This window comes from Myripristis murdjan, chromosome 4 (genome assembly GCF_902150065.1).
Source record: "Myripristis murdjan chromosome 4, fMyrMur1.1, whole genome shotgun sequence".
Lineage (NCBI taxonomy): Eukaryota > Metazoa > Chordata > Actinopteri > Holocentriformes > Holocentridae > Myripristis > Myripristis murdjan.
In genome coordinates, this window is record NC_043983.1 from 13,577,635 (window position 1) to 13,599,324 (window position 21,690).

General features: G+C 43.5%; 1 protein-coding gene across 1 annotated transcript in view; it reads left to right on the forward strand.

Moving 5' to 3' along the window:
* Positions 1-3,129: 3,129 nt before the first annotated feature.
* hcn2b (hyperpolarization activated cyclic nucleotide-gated potassium channel 2b) overlaps positions 3,130-21,690 on the forward strand; it is a 45,476-nt gene continuing 26,915 nt past the window's right edge. The window contains exons 1-3 of the mRNA XM_030050176.1: positions 3,130-4,007; positions 5,966-6,389; positions 12,114-12,275. Coding sequence (XP_029906036.1) covers positions 3,130-4,007; positions 5,966-6,389; positions 12,114-12,275 — 1,464 coding nt within the window. The remainder of the gene's footprint in view (positions 4,008-5,965; positions 6,390-12,113; positions 12,276-21,690) is intronic.

Sequence of the window (21,690 nt, forward strand, 5' to 3'; positions counted from 1 at the left end):
AAAAATTCTTTCCTTTTATTGATGTGTAAGAGTTTTTATTTTTTTTTATCTCCAAAAATACACTATATTACCAAAAGTATTCGCTCACCCATTCAAATGATCAGAATCAGGTGTCCTAATCACTTGGCCTGGCCACAGGTGTATAAAATCAAGCACTCAGGCATGCAGACTGTGAAACAAGACATTTGTGAAAGAATGGGCCGCTCTCAGGAGCTCAGTGAATTCCAGCGTGGAACTGTCATAGGATGCCACCTGTGCAACAAATCCAGTCGTGAAATTTCCTCGCTCCTAAATATTCCACAGTCAACTGTCAGCTCTATTATAACAAAATGGAAGCGTTTGGGAACAACAGCAACTCAGCCACGAAGTGGTAAGCCACGTAAAGTGACGGAGAGGGGTCAGCGGATGCTGAAGCGCATAGTGCAAAGAGGTCGCCGACTTTCTGCACAGTCAATTGCTACAGAGCTACAAACTTCACGTGACCTTCAGATTAGCCCAAGTACAGTACGCAGAGAGCTTCATGGAATGGGTTTCCATGGCCGAGCAGCTGCAGCCAAGCCACACATCACCGAGTGCAATGCAAAGCGTCGGATGCAATGGTGTAAAGCACGCCGCCACTGGCCTCTAGAGCAGTGGAGACGCGTTCTCTGGAGTGATGAATCACGCTTTTCCATCTGGCAATCTGATGGACGAGTCTGGGTTTGGAGGTTGCCAGGAGAACGGTACATTTCAGACTGCATTGTGCCGACTGTGAAATTTGGTGGAGGAAGAATTATGGTGTGGGGTTGTTTTTCAGGAGCTGGGCTTGGCCCCTTAGTTCCAGTGAAAGGAACTTTGAATGCTTCAGGATACCAAAACATTTTGGACAATTCCATGCTCCCAACCTTGTGGGAACAGTTTGGAGCGGGCCCCTTCCTCTTCCAACATGACTGTGCACCAGTGCACAAAGCCAGGTCCATAAAGACATGGATGACAGAGTCTGGTGTGGATGAACTTGACTGGCCTGCACAGAGTCCTGACCTGAACCCGATAGAATACCTTTGGGATGAATTAGAGCGGAGACTGAGAGCCAGGCCTTCTCGACCAACATCAGTGTGTGACCTCACCAATGCGCTTTTGGAAGAATGGTCAAAAATTCCTATAAACAGTCTCCTCAACCTTGTGGACAGTCTTCCCAGAAGAGTTGAAGCTGTAATAGCTGCAAAAGGTGGACCGACATCATATTGAACTCTATGGGTTAGGAATGGGATGGCACTTCAGTTCATAGTATGAGTAAAGGCAGGTGAGCGAATACTTTTGGTAATATAGTGTATAAGTTTGAAAAATATTAAACCTTACACAGACTATGCATATGGTCGTTAATGTAAGCAGTCTTGCTCACATTAAGGACCATTAAGGACCATTTTGAAAAGTCTTATCTGCCTAATTAAATAGAAATATTATTGTGCAGTTAAGACCAACATGCATTATCTATTTTTCGTACCTGTTTATTCAAAAATAGTCAATGTTTAACAAAAATGGTTTAATACTATTCAGAATCAAGGGATCTATCCCGGCATGCACTGGGTGGAAACACCTTGGACAGGTTTGTCACAGGGCTAACACACACACACAAACACTCACTTTCACGTGTATGGGCAATTTAGAGTCTTTAGTTCACCTGAGCTGCATGGCTTTGGACTGTGGGGGTAAACACACCCACACATGGGGAGAACATGCAAACGCTGCACAAAAGACCAGGGCTAACACTGGAAACCAGCACATTCTTGGTGTGAGGCAACAGTGTTCACTACTGAGCCACTGTGACCATAAATGTCAGATGCACCTGCTTTACTCCTGCACTCACTCAGTGATAACCTCAGTAATGCCTCTGATAGCTTATGGGGATGGTCACAAGTTCATGGTGGACAATCATTCAATCACAATCTCATGTTAACTAAGGTATGTCCAGTATATGACCCAATTCAGTCAATAAAAAGTTTCCATGCTTGTTGTGCTTGGGCCCTGTGAAGCTGTAGTCTTTTATTATTTTTAGTTTAAACGTTCCCAGGCCACTGGTGCAATACTATACTATTGTACTTTATGCTTAAGGCCAAATCACAGCTGTCATCAATGCAAACATGATACTGTGTCATGAATAGCAGGGCGAGCAAGTGCGAGACCCGTGGTCCACAGCAGACATACAGGGAGGACAATCAGTTAGTCTGCATTTTTTAAAATTATATGTACCTTACAAACACCTGTGTGCCAAGCAATAAACAGGCATGAAGAAAGGCACTGTATAAAATGAACAATACAAAAGAAAGAGGTAATCTCTGTAAAAAAGGAAAAAAAAAAGTAAATCCTGTTTCGTGGTGTGAGCCACAAGGTGGAGCCATTTAATCATGGCAAGGGAAGCCCTTATCAGCTAGTTATGGGCCAATGTATAGCAAGGGACTGTGGGGCTGGTACATAGTTAGGAAGAGCAAAATCAGGAGTTCTGGTCTAGGTCGTGGCATTACAGATTATGATTTGGTAAGCCCCTTTGATCCACATCCACCTGAGCTAATCACTGACTTGAAGAGGTGAAGAAGAAAAAGAAAACAACATACCGGTAAATTGTTAGTTTCTTGTGACCTTCATCTGTCACATTGCATAGTCTTTCATTAAGTATAGGTCTAATTAGACTTATTTTAGCCTGACAAAGCTAGACTGGGTGTGTCCTGGGTGTGGTCCCAGAGGGAATGCATACATTATAAACAGGACTTATATTTTGGATTGCCTATGGATACTCCCTTTGATGTGAAGGCCATAGTCTACTTTATTGTAGCCTATAAGAGTCATGCTGCCATATGGCCCCATCTTTTTGCTCTCTCTCTCTCTCTCTCTCTCTCTCTCTCTCTCTCTCTCTCTCTCTCTCTCTCTCTCTTTCTCACACACACACACACACACACACACACACACACACACACACACACACAATAACAGCAGCCAGGTTGCAGCCATAGCAACGCCACCGGTGCTGTATGCTAAAGTGGTGTGAATGGAAAGCAGAGGGCTGTTGCTGCTTTGAACTCCACAGTGTTTCCACCGCCGCCGCCCGCCCAGCCTCGCCCTGGTTCAAGGTACGGGAGTGGCTGTCTGTCTATGATGGACGAGTCGGAGGACGGCGAGGAGGAGTCCAAATTCCAGCAGCCCCGACCACTTCAAGGAGCCAGCTCCACCGGATGCGAAGATGGGAACAGTAGTGGAAGAATCAAGATGAAGAAATTTACGCCGGGAGGAGGGGGCGCGTCTATTGCGCGCAGGAACTCCAACAACAATGAGCAGTGGCTCCTGCAAGACGAGGAGTCCGCGCCTTTCGCTCCCACTGGCACCACATCCCCTGCTCTGTTATGTCAGAGGGATGCTACTGGCTTGCGAGGCGGCTCAGACCAAAAGAGTGGAGGGGACACAGTCTCAGAGGCAGTCGTAACCGGTGTGGCAGGCGAGGGAGCCATCGGAATGATATGCAACAAAAACGGAGATTGCAGAAGGGACCCGACCAGTTCAGGGAGCCTCTCCTCTCTCATCTCTAGGCAGGAGAAGCAGACAGGTGGGATAGTTGCAGCTGAAGACGGCAAAGGGCAGGCTGCAAGTATGGATGGCTCCATCGCTTCAGCGGGGTCCCTGACACAGGGGCAGGGGGCCGAGGTTCCCGGGGTCACCACCACGGCAGCAGCTGAGAAAAAGGACTCCAGAGTTTCCTTCTCCAGCGCCCCCAACTCGGCCCCCGGACAGACTCCAAGCCAACAGTCCAGAAATTCTGTGACATTTACAAAAGCTGAGGATGGCTCACAGATTGTGCCGGATGATGCGGATCCCAGAGACAATCGGACATACATGCAGCGGCAATTTAGTTCAATGCTTCAGCCTGGAGTTAATAAATTCTCCTTGCGTATGTTTGGCAGCCAAAAGGCGGTGGAGAAAGAACAAGAGCGCGTAAAATCGGCGGGTAATTGGATTATCCACCCATACAGCGACTTCAGGTACAGGTCAAACTGAGTTATTAAACAGTGCGTACCCCGAGATTGAGCAGGCCTGCATGGAGGAAGGATTGGCATGTGATTTCTATTCCACTCCATGGATTTATTGAGTTTTTGTCATGGACCGGATCAAAAGTCTAATTGACAAATTCAAGTAAAAATGTATCGTTAAATCACCAGTAGACAACTTCTTAAAGCTCATTTTCCATATAATTCTTTCATATTTATTTGGCCAAGATGACTATTGTTAATTCCCGCCTCTACAGTATGGCCCAGTTTGCACATCATTACCTTCTGAATTTGTTCAAAGATAATCTCAAACCGAGATTTACAGGGGAAAATGGACCAGTGCAACGATTAGGACCATGAATGATGAACTTAATCATGCACAGATGCACACAACAGTTGACCAACTTTTGTCCGACTCATTTTGGCAAGAAGCCTAGTTTCTCAATTAAAAATTTAGAACAAAACTCGTTACTTTCCACGCAGATCTTTGGCACCGAAGAACATTAAAACTCCCTTTTGAGCCCTTTTGTAGCCCTTTTGATTAGATGCGTAATTTTGACTTTTAGATATTATTTTCGTCGCCGGCCGGTTAAGTTGTTCACTTTGTATATTTTGGTGACACACTGCAGTAAATGCTCCAAAGCAAAACAAAATCGTGTGCGTCTCACGCTTCATTTACGCACGATGATAATGAGTCCCCTTGTAAAGGTGCACTTGAAAAAGTTAAGCCGTCATGTCGGAATGCGTGCAAACCCCACTTTCAGCACCATGGACAGCGCGCACAATAGTCAAAACGTGTAAATTAACAGAGAATCGCTGGGAACACGCACAAACCAATCCCTCTCTGCTCTGCCGCAGATCGCGATTTTACCACCCAGATATCACTGGATATGCTGTTACCAGCGGGTTTATAGGCAATAACATCAGGCAAGATGTAAAGCCTAACTTGTGCGCATGAAGCGATAGGGCATTTTCTGAAAAAGAGGAGTCAAGTCATGACTCAGCGACACACCTATCAGTTCCTCGCTGAGCTCTCCACACTCCCCCTTACCTTCAGCTGATTACAGCAATGGAACTTATCGATCCACTGATAATTCCTGTCTGTATAACCATGACAGATATACACATGTGTGTGTAATTCTCATAATAAGATTTTGAAATTTCCAAGCTACAGGTAGTCTTTGCGACATGATTGGCTATCAGACCACGCGCGTCCTGACGACAGATTAATGATATCATTAATAAACTGCCCTATTGGTGGTGTAACACAAAACTGAATTGCGATGGTGATTGTTGAAATGTCCCAAGGGCTACTATTTTGGGTGCTTGAGTCCTTTGTTCGGAATCAATTCACCACCCAGCTTGTCTTTCACGTAACATCCTTGCCTCTGCGCTTGTCCTTGGTTTGACCTTGTCACGAGGCAGATGATGTATCTGACTTGTGGAGGGTACCATACTCTTGATCAAAAATTAGGTGTTTCACATTGGATCAGTCATTTGGTGTTGTCGTGGTTAGTGGTGGTGCTTTATGTGTGTGTGTGTGTGTGGGTGTGTGTAACAGAGAGAGACAGAGAGAGAGAGAGAGTAAAGTGCATTGCTCCTTGACACAGAGTAAGAGAAGCCACTTGTCATAGATCAAGCAGTGTCAGCATCTTTACTGACATATGATATGCGTAGCAAACGCCAACACTGTGAGTACAATAAATCCAACATTTTCTCTTGTCTAGACACATTTTTTAATTCTTGAGACTCGATAATTTAGTTAATACACACTGACATTATTGTCAAACACAGCTAAAATGGCCTAAGCATACTGTGTTACTGTGATATGCTGAGTTGATTCCTCTCACACTACCGTGGGCTGACTGTTTGTGTGCGCTTTAGCCCCTCAGTGTGTGTTTTTGTTGTTTTGCATTTATTTGTGTCCTCTTCTTCCTCTCCCTGCTGCCCAGGTTCTACTGGGACTTCACCATGCTGATGTTCATGGTGGGCAACTTGATTATCATCCCAGTGGGCATCACCTTCTTCAAGGACGAGACCACCACACCCTGGATCATCTTCAATGTGGTCTCTGACACCTTCTTCCTCATGGACCTGGTGCTCAACTTTAGGACGGGCATCGTGTTCGAGGACAACACCGAGATCATCCTGGACCCCAAGAAGATCAAGAAGAAGTACCTGAGGACCTGGTTCGTGGTGGACTTTGTCTCTTCCATACCTGTGGATTATATCTTCCTCATCGTGGAGAAAGGGATCGACTCAGAGGTATACAAGACAGCCCGGGCGCTCCGCATCGTCCGCTTCACCAAGATCCTCAGTCTGCTGCGTCTGCTGAGGCTGTCCAGACTCATTCGCTACATCCACCAATGGGAGGAGGTAGGCTGGGGTTCTAGAATATTTATGATCCAATCACAGGGAAAGGATGAGGGTTTGGGTATTAGGTTGGCCTTTTAAGGAAGTGAGAGGTAGACTTGATAAGTATTGATGAAGAAATCTTGATTTAACTGAAGAAGTGACTAGAGTGTGTGCTGTCATTCAGATGTGCACATGCAGGCTGAAAGCATGTTGATAAATGAAATAAATGAAAAAAAAAATCATGCATTAGTGTTACATACTGACCTCAAGAGCATACACAGGAGAAGCATGTGTGTATGTGTTGGGGTTGATGTGCCCTCACTGTTCCTCCATTCAGCTAGGGTGTGGTCCACCTGGTTTGTTCTGTTGCTCACTGAAGTTTTGCAACACACTATTTTTTTTATTACATAAAACAGTTGATCAAATAGTGAACCTAAAAGTAAACAAACACCTTTCATGTACTTGTTATAAACCGCTTTTGTTCAGGTCAAAATGCTCCTGACCTTTGGCTTTGAAACAACATTCCTCTCCTTTCCTCCCCATATACTGCATCATTTGTATTGCCCTCACAACAAAATGCTGTTTTACAGAATCAAAGAAATACAGGTTGCCACAGTCCTAAAGGAATGTACAGACTGTAAGACAGCCCTCCCACAACAAAGTAGAGTCTGTTTATAATAAATCACACTGAGCAGTCTTAGTGTCTAGCAGTAAGACTTATCACCTTCTGTCCTGCATCACATAAAAGCCAAACATCTTACTTGATCCGTGCTGTATTGATCATGACTGAAGTCTAAATGTGGTAAAGCTTCAATTTGCATATTAAAGCACTGCCCCAGTACTTGGACTTGTGTATCTAGGCTGGCTGACGGCAGTGTGGCTGATGCCGACTGCGTGGGACAGTAAGGAGCTGTTCCCCTACTAGTCTGGACAGGCTCCATTCATTTGGCAGTATTCACTCAGAATCGGTGCTTTTTTTTTTTTTTTTTTTTTTTTTTTTTTTTTTTGATTGGCTCTCATGTTTGAATTTGAAATGCCCTTTGCCAGCTATTCAAATCAAAGTGCATTGCCCCTCATCCTGCTATGCAAACAGCAGCTGATTTGGTAGTTTTATACTAGTGATATCCAACCAGCGTCAGACTAAAGTTTGAAGGCATAGTCACCTCACTAGCCGTAAAATAAGCCAACAATATCAAAAGAGCCTTTCCAGACACTCGAGCTAGTCTCCAGGGTCTTGTGTTAGCCAGGCCAGACTGATTCTCTGTCTTGGCCACCATTTTTAATTCCTTTGTAGCTGCTTCATGGAGGGAAAATCAATGTGACATTAACTCCATTTTCATATAAAAACAATCGGTTTTGATGTAATTACCTGGCAGCTGATGAACACATTTGAGTTTTTTCCCATGTTACATTGCAACAAACTTTATTGTTTGTTATAGTTTACAACCCAGTCTACTGATGCAACTGAGTATTCACGAAATATTAATTTGTGTTTGTCTGTGGGAAAGTGAATAGGGATTTTCTGAGGAATGAAGGCAATCAGGGGGGACGCAAATAATCACTTTCTCTCCCACACAAAACCTTCCTTGTTCTAATTCCCATAATTGTTTCATTGTAGCACTTCAAACAGTCCTTGTTTCAAACAGTTGTAGATCGAAGCTGACTGAGTGACTGATCCAAGAACACCGGCAGCTCTGACTGCGTTGCACATCAGCAGATATGTACATCTATAGATAGATCCATTATCAGCGATCATCTCCCTTTGTGCTGCATAAACATTATCCTTCTTGAAGATATGTCTTTTGCAGCCAGCCCTCCCAGCAGGCTCACTTTGTGTGTGTGTGTGTGTGTGTGTGTGCGTGTTAACTCTGGGTCCATATTTGGTGCTAGCTAACTGACCAAACCACTGTGTGTTTGTTCCTTTACTCCACTGAAAATAACAACTGCTTTCTTGATTACAGAGTGGTAATTTGAGCTTGACAAGACCCATAATTACTGATTCAACCACATGCAACTGAGTGCTCCCTGCTTTGACTCAGCTCTGCTCAGCTCTGCTCTGATCGGCTTAGTTCAGCTGAGCTCTGCTCTGTCCAACTCAGTTCAGATGTGCCCGGCTGTGTTCTCCTCTGCCCAGCTCAGCTCTGTTCAGCTTAACTCGGCTCGCTGCGACTGGGTCTCCTAAAAGATCATCTAGGTGCTGAGATTATTTCACCACCGTGCAGCTCAGCCATAAAGCAGCCAAGAGGAGGATGTTAGCGCACCACTAACTCGTTATTCAAAATTAATAAACAATGAAGAATGAGCAGGCAGACAATATGTTTCCCGTCATGTGCCATCATCTTTGCAATTGTTGCCGTGCGTGTGTGTGTTTGTGGTGTGACTGACACAAGACAGAGATGATAAGCATTGTCGGGAATAACAAGAGCAATTTCCTGAGAAAGGACGCTTGTCGCGAGCCTCTCCACCCACTGGTATGTCCAACGGATGCCTTTTTCATGAGCTAGAGAGAGGGAGGGGGCTGTGGGGGATGCAGGATAGGTGTTTAGGGCAACAGTATAATCATACAGAATAACCGGTAGACAGAAGGAAGGCCATGGGCTAGGGATTATAGTTTCTCTGATTTCTCCTTTCATCCTTTAGATCACCGATTTCCTCACAATTTCTCACTTATATTGCCTGGATCAAACATGATCATGTAGAGTAAACAAGGAGACGAAAGAGTGCTTTATCTGTGTTTTCCAGGCTGTGAGTTCTGGTCACAGGAATGTGCCTTGACCCAGATTGTGGTCTGACAGTGACACATGCCTAGGTGCCGTTCTGGTGTCGGGGGGAACATTAGTCCTGGAGGCTCATTAATCATGGTGGGAGTGCTTCCTAATCAAAGGGCAGGGCCTCGCAGCTTGTTTCCCCCTCTCCTCCCTTTAGTTACCTGAGGCGACTGGCTTTCATAAGAGACACGCAAAAATAGGAAAGGTAGGTAGAAGGGTTTTATAGGCAGCAAAGCAGTTCTTTTGGCAGCAACTGTATAGCAAAATTACATTTTTAACCCAAAGCATGAGGAGAGGAGGAGGGATGCAGCTACTAAAAATAAGCAACAGGGTAAAGAGTAGGGAGGAAACACAAGACAAGAGATAGATATTCAAAGAGGTGGTGCTTTGCAAACAACAAATCAGTTCTGAGAATATAGTAGGATGTCACTATGGGCTTTTTTATTTGCTGAGTGAAAATAGGCTTTTTTTTGCTGCATATGTTGTTGTATATGGTTTTGTTAGTATATCTTTGTCTTTGTGTATTACATTACTTGGTTATGTCTATACTGGTGGTTCCATTTATTTATGTTTACTCTTGTTTTTATTTGTATAATGCTACCGTGGTTTGCATTAGCTTTTGTTAAGAGATGAACACAAATGACAGTAGATATATACAAATGGGAACAACAATATACAAAGACAAAGATAGAGTAACAGTGCTCTATACAACAGCACAATACCATATGCAGTAGCATAATTTTCCTACAGTACCAACAGCATAATTTTGGCACAATTGGAACTCTCTAGTTGTGGATACAGAGTTAGCAGAGGAGACGTTGAATGCTGTAGCCCTGACAGCCACGTCAGGGCTGAGGCAGTGCAGTGCATGAGGCACAATGCCAAACCATGCTGAGCCCCCGCGTCTTGATGGAAAATGACAGATCACTGCATGTTGTTTAAATTTCAAGTTAATGTCCTTAAATAAATGTGCCAACATTGAAGTAGGACTTGGGAAACAAATCAGAGTTCAGCCAAACGCAAACCGGAAAGAAAAGCCCAAGAGCTACTTCAGAAAGAATCATGGCCAGAACAGAGTGGAGTAAAATGTGTGTATGTTTTTTTTTTTTTTTTGTGTGTGTGTGTGCGTGTGTATTCAGTGGATTTGAGTGGCCAAGGGGCTGTAAGGTCTTCTGAGGTGATGGGATGAGTCACCATCCTGAATACTCCAACACTGTAAATACACAACAGAAGATGTTTACCCATGTCTTCACACACACACACGCACATTTACACACACCACATGCACGCACACACACACATGCACACATGCACAGACACAGACACACACACACACACACACACACACACACACACACACACACATACACACAGGTGTACATACACACACACACACAGTGTCTGGCCTAGTTCACTTGTAGGACAATTCACCTGTCTCAGATGAAGAATGAGCCTATGTTTTGTGATATAGGGAAGCACCAAATAGGTCCACCAAAGCAGGGCTTTCAGATACCTCAGCACACACACACACACACACACACACACACACACACACATACACACATGCACGCAAATAACCAGACGTGCACACAGTGTCTGGATTAGTTCCCTTGTAGGGCAATTCTCTTGTCTCAGGTGGGGAATAAGCCTGTGCTTATGATTTGGGGAAGCATCAAATTGGCCCACCAAAGCAGGGCTTTCAGACACTTGCACATGTCTGACATTGAGCAGACACACATACACATGCAAGCCTGTGCACATACACACAAATAAACAAACACACACACACACACACACACACACACAGTGGCAGCAAGGCCTGGACAGTGGCCAGGAAAGCCACAGTGAGGGCTGTTTACAAGGCCGCGACCACAACACTGGCTCGCAAATGAGCTTTCTCACCTGAAGGGAGCTGTGCTCAGTTCAGGCAGAGAGGCCCGGGGTGCTGATCCATTTCTCAGTCAGGGAGCAAAGGCGGGCCCTCATCACCACTGGATGAGGCTGTGAATAGAAACCATGGACTCTGTGCTTTCATTTTCCACACTGGTGCATATTAAAGAAGTTCAGCCAGTCACAATATTCAAATAGTAAGTTTGCGGAAAAATAAATAAATCACATTTTTCAAAACCATATGTCTCCTGTTTGTCACTTTATTTATTTATTTATGGCCATTGCATAGTCACATCACCAAATAATGCTTCAGGACATGCAACAAATGTTTACCTCCTGTATTGTGGCGTATTTTAAAATGCATGCACAGCCATGGGAAAGTTGACCAGTTTTTCTCCAGTTCCAACCGTTGCCACCTCCAATAGTAACCTTTATGCTGTCAGCTTACATATTGGGCTATCCGGAGTTATGTTTACAGAAAAAGTGGACGTTTCTCACATTTGTGGTTTACACATGGAGGATGGGTAGGAGAGTAACGAGCAGCGTTCATGTTGTTGGGCTGATTTGGTGTCTGATACCTCCTCATCCATTGCACTTCTCCCAACTGTCTGCTTTTCATTAATTAGCTTTTAGTTCCTAACGAGTTTTGCGTGGAAGTTTTCACTCGACTGATACCATGTAATTAATAAGGAGTCTCTCTTGCAAATATAATATATTTACTAGTTATTTCACCAGGTCAAAAGTGCAAACTAAAGAGTATGTCAGGCTTGGTCTAGTCAGAAAAAAAAAAAAAAAAAAAGTTTAGAGCTAATTCTTTTGAGAAGGCCCTTGATATAGACCAGGAGAAAACACACAGACTCTGCTCTCTCCAAGTCTGTTTTTCACAGGGTTTAATATTATGCTGGGTGTGGCGTTTGTGAAAAGACAAACAGACCTGTTTACTTGTTATTAGATGGGGACTTTACTTGAATAATCGCCACTGAGTCGCTTTTCTCCACCACTCACACACCTCTCTGTCTCTCTCCCCTTATTTCCACCTCTCCATGCCTCTATCTACCCCCTGCACTTCTGTTCTTTTCCCTGATAGATCTTCCACATGACTTATGACCTGGCCAGTGCTGTCATGCGTATATTCAACCTGATCGGCATGATGCTACTGCTGTGTCACTGGGACGGCTGTCTCCAGTTCCTGGTTCCCATGCTGCAGGACTTCCCCTCCGACTGCTGGGTCTCCCTCAACAAGATGGTGGTAAGTAAGTGTATGCATGGTGTTTGTCTCTGTGTTGACGGCATTCAAGCTCACAGGGTTAAGGTTAATCTTACTGGAATACTCCAACGTTTTGGGCAAAATATCCTTTTCCTGGCTTACCCAGACTGAGACAAGATGCTTGATATCATTTTCTCCTCTGTACGTCCTGTGGTTCAGTTCCTATGGGTAGCATTTGGTGTTAGCTTAGCATAAAGACTTGAGGTCAATGATAGTCATTAGCCTTGCTCTCTCAAAGTGAAAAATAAACTCACAAATTGTCTTATTTGCACAATGTGTCATGTGCATTTGAAATACATGTCTTGGAATTTGAAAAACCAACAAGAACAGTAGTTTTCGGAGAAGTTAATTAGTGCAGGATCTTCTTATACCTTCAGCGGTGCTCAGATTACTGCGATAGATGGAAGGATAAATGTGTTGAGCAGTTATACTTCCACTAACTTCTCCTAAGATGACACTATTTTTTTTTTTTTTTAATTTCAAGTCATGTATTTCCAACACAAATGATGTCTTGAAAAAAGGATATTTTGCCCAAAACGTTGGAGCGTTCGTTTAAGCCACACAATTGCGTAAACACTGAATGTGCAAAGGTGCTTGGCAGAGCAATTGGCACCAAAGAGGACCATGAAACACATTCCCCTCGGAGCTGAAAGTGTGTTCACTGACAGACACAGTCAAGATGGGAAGCACTAGGATTTATTTAAACTCGAGTCTGTACACACACACACACACACATGCACACAAACACACACACACAGAGAACCCACTTCAATTAAACCGCCTCTTGTTAAACCCAGGAGACATGTCAGTGTAGAGAAAGGAAGAGTGGCAGAAAGACGGTGATGAAAAGAGAGCGGTTCTTCCTCTCGCCTGTTTTCACTCAGCTCGTGCAGTGTGTCATGTTTGTTCCACAGCCAGCCTCTTCCTTACTCTGCTCTTACTTGTTTCCTCTCTCAGATGTCCTTTCTTCCAACTGATGGGTGGCTTCAGGCCATCCTCTGACAGACAGGCAGACCATTAGATGAGGTATTTCTCCAAAATGATTGCTGCCATGAAAGGAAAAACTCTCCGGAGAGCGTCAGAATAATTGTCTGTTTATTCACTACAAACGTATTCATTTTGGTCTTTCAACCTTTATCAGGCTCACACTCGCCAGCCCAGAACGTCACATTCTCTGCTAATTAATAGATCATTATTTTAATGCAGCAGGTCGTTCCCTCTTCTCTCCACTGTGCTGATATTTAAACCGTGACCTTTTCTGAAGTTGTTAGAGCATGGATTCACCATGGAATATACTGGAATTACAGGCTATCTCAGGAACTTTTCTTACAAAACAGTAACATTTTAGAAAAATGTAAGCATTTCAAATGTTATGAGAGGAACAGGTTGCCCTTATGTCTCCAAACTGGATATATTGTACATAATTTGGAATTAAGGCAGGAGGAGGGGAAATTAACACCTACTCCCTCTGTGTAAACTTGTCATTTCTGCCAGAGATAACAGATTGCCCAGTGACTGAAAAAAAAAAAAAAATCCATCTTAACAACAATTTCTTATCATGTTCAGCCTTAAAAACTTGTTTTATCTTCAAACAAGTGAAAAAAATCTGCCAAGGGGATGAGGTAATCTCACTTTTTTGCAGTGCGCTTGCACATGTTCTCAGAATTTGTCTGGGAACAATAAATATGTTGAAACAAGAATAAGGCAGATCCGCCCACTAGTACCAAGAAAATGACACTTGATTGAAGAAAATTCTGGAAACAAGTCGATTAGCACTGGGAACAAGCAGGATTACCTCATCCCACTAGCACTTTTTGTTCACTTGTTTTTGAAGACAGCTGCCATTTGACATTTTTTTTGCTGTGTGAGGCAGAGAAAACTCGGGGAACATGAGCAGTGAGACATGTAGGCCTGCTGGGTCTGTTTGTACATGGACGAGAAGTGTTTATTCTGCTTTGCTCTCTCTTTCTTTCTGTCTGTACTGATAGGTTTGGTGCTGCATGTGTAATTCCTGCCCCAGGCCTGTTAGTAGGAGGCCTATTGAGTCCTAACATCGCTCTTCAGCAACGCGCTTTAACCTACTCTATCACTGTGGGTGGTGTTAAATCTATGTAATTGCTTGGTTCTACTACTTACAGCTGTTGTAGTTAAGGCTGTAAATGATTTTTAACTGGATTGGAAGATATTTTCAAATATTACTTGAAAGCTACACTGCTTTGTTACTTCTAAGGAAGTTGAGGAGACTGGATAATTCCTTCTTTATGCTTTTTTTTGGGCACAGACTGTCTCTTGAGTGGTTTGATGCTGCCATGGCTAAGGAATTTTTCATAGGCTGAGAATGAGCGTTCTAATTTTGGCATGCAGATTTGTGACATTTCAGGCCTTGAGAGTACTCCTCTGAAAACACTGTGTACTAAGACACATGGGTGTGTGTGTGTGTGTGTGTGTGTGTGTGTGTGTGGGTGCACGTCTGTGTCAGTTCTCCAGGAACAGATGGATCTCACACCTGATAACCCTAGGAGACAGTACTGTGGCCTTGCTGTCTTTCCATGTCTCCATTCTCTTTTCATCTATGTCCATCTTTCTCGCTCACACACTCTCTCTCTCTCTCTCACACACACACACACACACACACACACACACACACACACACACAGACAAACACATGCCTTCTTCTCGCTCCCAGGCGGCACGAGGAGGCCAGAGCCGAGTGCCAGCTCTATATGTCACTAGTTGTGACTCAGATGCAGGAAACATTAGGGTTGTCACACCACAGACTTTGACTCACTGTCTCTGACTGAAGAGGTGACTAAGTTTGGATGTTGCCTCCATTCCTTGTCTAGTGCCCTCAGCTTGATTCCTGCCTGTAGCGCTCAGACATGCCTACCCTCTTAGCTTCTGGAATTTTTTTTCTACAACTTATTATTATTATTATTATTTTTTTTTTTTTTTACAGCAGGAGACATCAGGTGGCTTTTATATTGCACTATTAAATTCTTGTGCCTAATGTTAATTATTGCCAAAGGATGTGAGAATGTTTTTTTTATTTTCTTTATGCACTCCACTCTTTCCCCTGCTCCTCTTCCCTCTTAGCTCCTCCTTCCAGCTCATGGTGTTAAGTGTTAAGGTTATACAGGGTACTCATTAACGCTCCAAGGCGATGCATGTTGCATGCCTCTGTGTTGTTCTTCAAATTGGGTGCTACAATTCCATGAGAGCACCCAGATGGGTGTGGTGTAGTGTGTTACTGTTATCTTAGGGTAATCAAGGTCATTGTTCCCCTTCAGAGGGGCTTCAAATGATAGATGCAGCGTTAAATGATCCTCTCCCTGTGCCACTGGAGACTTTACTTCAAGCCGCTTTTTTCTGGCCGCTGCTGCCTGCCTGACTGTCAGCATGAACTGGACCCCCTTCCTGTTCTGCATTTACCATTCTGTCCAGGCTATGGAAAGAGATAGCCGGTGAAGAAGTGGCACAGAAACAAGACACGAGATTCACTCACTCTCTTACAAGTCACTCTTTTATGCACTTTTACGCCTGATTTTATATGCACAGGCCATGTGGTCAAAGATGTGTGTGTATCTCTGTGTCTGGACATTCGTGTGTGCATGAGTGAATGAGTAAGTGATACACAAGTAAGTGATGGATGAAGTAGCCTCCGGTCAACTCTTTTCCTTCCTGTGCGGTACACAGCAGCAGCTACTGTAGCTCTCCCCTGAAACAGTCAAAAACAATCTCTGTGACTTGTGAGTGATATGCACGCAACAGACGGTGGTGTTTATTATAAGACAGATTTACAGCAGACTCCTGCAGCACGGTGATCAGAAGAGATCAGATCATCACGGTGTGTTATGTAAGCGACACGGGTTATCTGGATGACAGGTGGTTTAGTCCCGTCTACCTCGGTATGATTGGCTGCTAGATCAATGACATTAGAATAAAGCCTCTTTCTCTCATCTTCTTTGTCTCTCTCTGGCTCAATCTGCACTCTGTGTTTCAATACTTAGAGCGATGTGAATACTGTACGCCCTGAGGACATCACCCCGCGCGGAGACACACTGCAGAAGAGGAATTGCTGTAACAACAATAATACACAAATCCATGTGGCCGTGATACCTATGCATGTACATAGACACACATGCACAGACACAAGAGGAGGAGGGATAGTGCTTCAGGAAATCCCTCTTGCTTTGAAAACTAATAAGGATATCCGCTATTTATTCAATTACTGAGGCAGGCCTGTCAAGGCGCATAAAGATAATGGACAGTTATTGTGTCAGATGTGTATGCATGCATGCATGCATGTTTGTGTGTGTGTGTTTGTGACGACTGCCTCTTATGACAGAAAAAAGCCTCTTTCAGTAGCAATTACATACTTTAAATGTAGTATTCATATTAACGCCATATTTGACGAAAAGACTATAAACATTTAGCAGCAAAATATCATATTTTATTTAATTCATTTTTAAGGGAAGTGAAGTAAAGAAAGTCTGTGATGGTGATGGTATAAAGGGTAAGATGCTGTGTTTTGGAACATACGCAGTTTCAAGTATGTGGTATGTAAATTATTTATTGAACCCTGGATTTTGTCAGGTAGTCCCACAGAGCTTTAGATCTCTTTAACAAGAGAGTATACAAGAGCACAAGAACATAAACAGACTGAGCCAACAGGGCATGCTCAAAACTCCATCTTGAAAGGACATGACAGTGTTTGGCCTTTTTTTTTAAGATTATTTTTTATAGCATGTCTGCTATGAAAAAAAAAAGGGGGTGGATGACATGACCTCAATGCTGCAGTTATGTGCTTCTTGTCTTAGCAAATGGAGACACTGGGATGCCCTTACATTTTGCTCATTAGTCTTTTATATTTATTTTTTTTTTTCAGTAGGCACTCCAATTACAGTACACTGGTAAAAATGGTTTGTTGTTATTGTCAACCTTCCCCGTGAATACTGATGGGTATCAAATTTGTGTTCTGCAATTGTTACTTGTACTTCAGTTACCAGAAACCTGGATTGTTGTCATTGTCAGCATTCCTCATTAATACTAGTGAGTGCTCCTAGCTCACCACCGTACCATCATGGTAACCATTGGTTTTAAATAATGAATACTAACATGAGCCTTTTGGTTTTAAATAATGAATGCTAACATTGCTGACAAGGTCTTCTCGGGCACTTTGCATATTCAAATTCTAAATGTCAGTGCCATCTAAATGTCAATGTATCCCTTTAAAGTAAGCCAAGATCCTCTTGTCAGTTTTAGACTGTTTCAGACTGTAAAAGTGGGACAGCAAATATCGCTGAAGAAGAGGCCAAGGGCCACAGGAACTGCATGCATACTCATTTAGTGGAGTTGCAGTGGAGAAACACACCACTATAACGTTAAACAGGAGCCTAGGGGCAAGGAGCATGAGTAGTAGCACAATTCTTAAGACACACACACACACACACACACACACACATGCACCCAATTCATGCATGCACACAACAACACACATTCAAATCCTTTTAAACAGCATGCAAACAGACTAATGTATAATTATGCCATAATGCATCATAGACAGCCCATACTCCTGGGGGAGCATTTTGATTATGTGCAATTAGCCATCCATTCTTCTTGTTGAGGAATGATGACAAATAAAATTAATGCAAGAGGTAATTCATTTCTTCTTTAGTCCCCCTTCCCTCCCCCCACCTTTTTTTCCCTTATATTTTTTCTCTCTTTTGGATGTTGAGCAACATTAGTCAAAGCCACTGAGGGAAAAGTGTAGTCTTCCCTGGTCACAGTCCACTGTACTCTCTATTGCCCTGGCTGATAATTACTTATTTTCTCCAACATAAACACATGCTCGTCGGTGATAGGAATAGCACAACATTGTCTGGCTTTAAGGACTTGCAGTTCACGTAGTCACACTTATGTATACTTAACTAAATATACAGTATGTTCATTTTGTTTTAACTACAGTGGATGTTTAAACTGTACATGATATCGAGATATATTATGAACTTTGATCTCCATTTTTTTCAACACCTGAGCATGAAGTCCCATTTCCAAGTTTTCTGGCTGTCTTCCATATATGTGGGAATCAGAGCAGAACCAGGAGTTTCACTTGAACTGTGTGTGCCTTAACGTTGACATAAACATTATTGCTGTGGGGATTCGGGAGAGACAGCCTGATCTCCCACACATTTCCACTCCTCTGATCATAGTATGCTTTTTCGTACCACTGGGCATACACTCGCACAGTCGCACAGACTTTCAGCTACCAGGGCAATGCATCTTCTACCCATGGATGAGTTTTACTGTTCCATCCTGTGTGTGTGTGTGTGTGTGTGTGTGTGTCAAGATGGTGAAATCCGTTGGCAGGGTACCACATTAGATAGTGAGATATTATGGTGTTGTCCTGTTAATGCCAGAAATGCATCTAACAGAAGTGGCTAATTTTTTCCTGGGTAATTCTCCCCTAGATTACACACAGATAGTCAACAGATCCCTGCTTCATTTTTGGCCGTGACAGACACTGTGTGGGTGTAGTTGCAATAGGATGGCTCTATTGGCATCGACCTGGATGGATGGGTGGATGAATCAATGGATGAACTTTATCTATTTTAGCTAGCAGTGGACCCTTTTCATTTTTGTTAGTCTTTTTCTCTGTTCTAGCTTTTTGCTACAGTATAGTGGCCATTTTCAGTATGTTTAAATGACCGTACCAGTCATTTTAATGTTGATGTTTGGCCTGTTCACTACAACTGACCCACACTTTACATTGCCACAAAACATTTTGCAAATCATGCAGGGGTACTAAAGATTTCACAGCATATAATCAAAATTACATACAACCATTCATAAACCACAGAGCTGATAACTGTTTGTGTAATATGTGAATATATATTTTATAGATATTACACTAACCATGGAATATCATTGGTATGGTATAACACCAGCAAGTGAAAGATAGCTCATGCACTGAAGACTCTAAGACCCCACAGACCAATCTGAGCTCAAAGTCAATCACACAGGCCATCAAGCGCAGCATGTAGCAAGATGATGTGCTCTTCTGCATAAGCTTGAACCCCCTTAGCCACACTGTCACGTAGAGGGGATAGGTTCAAGCGTAGGGCTACCATCATCCAATTCCTCAACAGGGATGACATCAAAGTATATGCCAAGGAGGGCCATGATGCACTGATTCACCTTACTACAGCACTGACATTTGGACTGGAGAAGTGTGGGCAGATGGTAGTGAAGAGAGGAAAGATGATTAGAACTGAAGGCGCCTAGCTACCAGACATACTGGACAGTTACAAGTACCTTTGGATTCCACAGTCATATGGGCGCCACCATGAGAAGACAAGAAAGACAGTAACATCCAAGTATCTTCACAGAGTAAGACAAGTCCTAGGTCAAGGACACACTAGGACAAGTGTCAGGTCAATGTGTCATGTCAATGGAAAGAACAAGCTCCAAGCCATCAGCCATCATCAGGGTAAAGTTAGCTGGCCAAGAGAGAACAAAGAAACTGAGCAAAACCAACAAACTTCTCACAGTGCACAGATGATTCCAGTCAAAGACCAGTACCCTGAGAGTGTGACCAATTGGAAACATGGGTTGAAACATGAGTGGGAAGTGGATGGATTGATGAGTATGAGCATGAAGGTAACCACCCTGAATGAAACACAAAGCATTCACAAGTACATCTATAAGAGGGATCCTAAGAATGAACAACTAAGGGAACATCTCTGACAGCAGCAGCAGCAGGGAATGTGGGTGAAGAGCAAGCAGAGGCAGTGCAAGCCAAACGCTTCCATGGAATGTACCGCTGACAGATAGCAGAAGTGGCTGACATTGGGAAATCCCACCAGTGGCTGGAAAAAGCTGGACTGAAGGACAATGCTGAAGTGCTAATCATAGCAACACAAGAGCTGACTCTCAGCACCAGGTCAACTTTGCCTTTGAGACCGTCTGAGACAGTCCAGCACACAGTGGCTTCACCCTAGCCCTAACCCTAACCCTAATTTATAAGATGCAAGACGGAACAGTTTACACCAAATGGCACAACTCAACTGCGGGGATTGGCAGATTTGTGCCAAGTAAGTCCTGGACCCACCCTGGTCCAGATAAGAGACACAGCAAAGGGTTGAGACTGTTAAGGCTTAAACCCTGTTGGACCACCAGGTTCAGACAGATAAAGAAGTACTGGCCAGCCATCTGAACACTGTGCCAATGAGCAAGGAACAGGGAACAGTGATGATGATAGAGTAGCAATACAGTGACAGCAACATCAGGAAGGAAACCAGGGAAGTACCACAGACTGCAAGATGGGCTGGAGAGGATGAGGAAAGTGAAGACAGAAATAGTCCCAGTGGTGATAGGAGTACTTCGGGCTGTGACCCCCAAACTGGGGGTCACAGGGAAAATAATCCAACAGATTCCAGAAACAATTGAGATCTCCATCCAGAGGAGTGCAGTGTGAGGACCTTCTCAGATACTGTGCAGAACCTCAAACTCCCAGGTCGCTGATTTTGGCCTATTGTCTATACATTTGCATGCTAGTATGATTTTTTTGATTGATATAACTTGGAAAAATGTTGGCTCACCTCACATCAAGAAGGCGTTGCTTTCAAACCTTGTTCCCAGTCATTTGTCAGAGTTTGCATGTTCTCCACATTTTTGCATGGGTTTTTGCCAGGTGCTCTGGTTTCCTTCCACAGTCTATCTAAAGACATGCAGATAAGGTGAACTGAACACTAAAGATGTGAATGTGTGATGTCTGTCTGTGCATAAGCCCTGCAATGGACTGGTGACCTGCCTGGTGTGTTTCTTTACCTGTCTGCCCTATGCATGCTGAGTTAAGCTCTTGTCCCCTCATGACCCTGATTTGGATAAGGGAGTATGGAAAAAGAATGACTGAAAAAAGAAATGAATACCTTTTTGCATCTCTTGTATCTCTTTTTGGAAATATACTCTTCTGACAGCACAGACAAAGAATATACATCAATCGGCAAATTCAAAATATTCATGAATGACAAAACTCATTACGAATTTAAAACTGAAAACGCTTTTCTCTGATGCGGTACATTTCTAATGGAAGGCTGTGTGTATGTGATGTGTGTATCTTTGTGTAAGTAAGGGAGGCAGAAAGAGACAGATAGTGCTGTGTGATATTTCTGTCCTAGAGCTCTGGGTTAGGGACTCCTGCTTCTGCTGTTTATCTAGCGGCTATGCTCTGTGGCCAGCATGCTGATGACTGGATAGATTCAAATCTGCCTCTGCTGAATGCCCAGGGTGCTGTGGACTGGTTTGGGCCTGAGCCTGGAAACCTCAACTTTTCTGTCAAATAGTAAACAACAAGACGCCAGGGTTTGAGATGGCTTTAGACGTAGTGGCACAAAGCTGC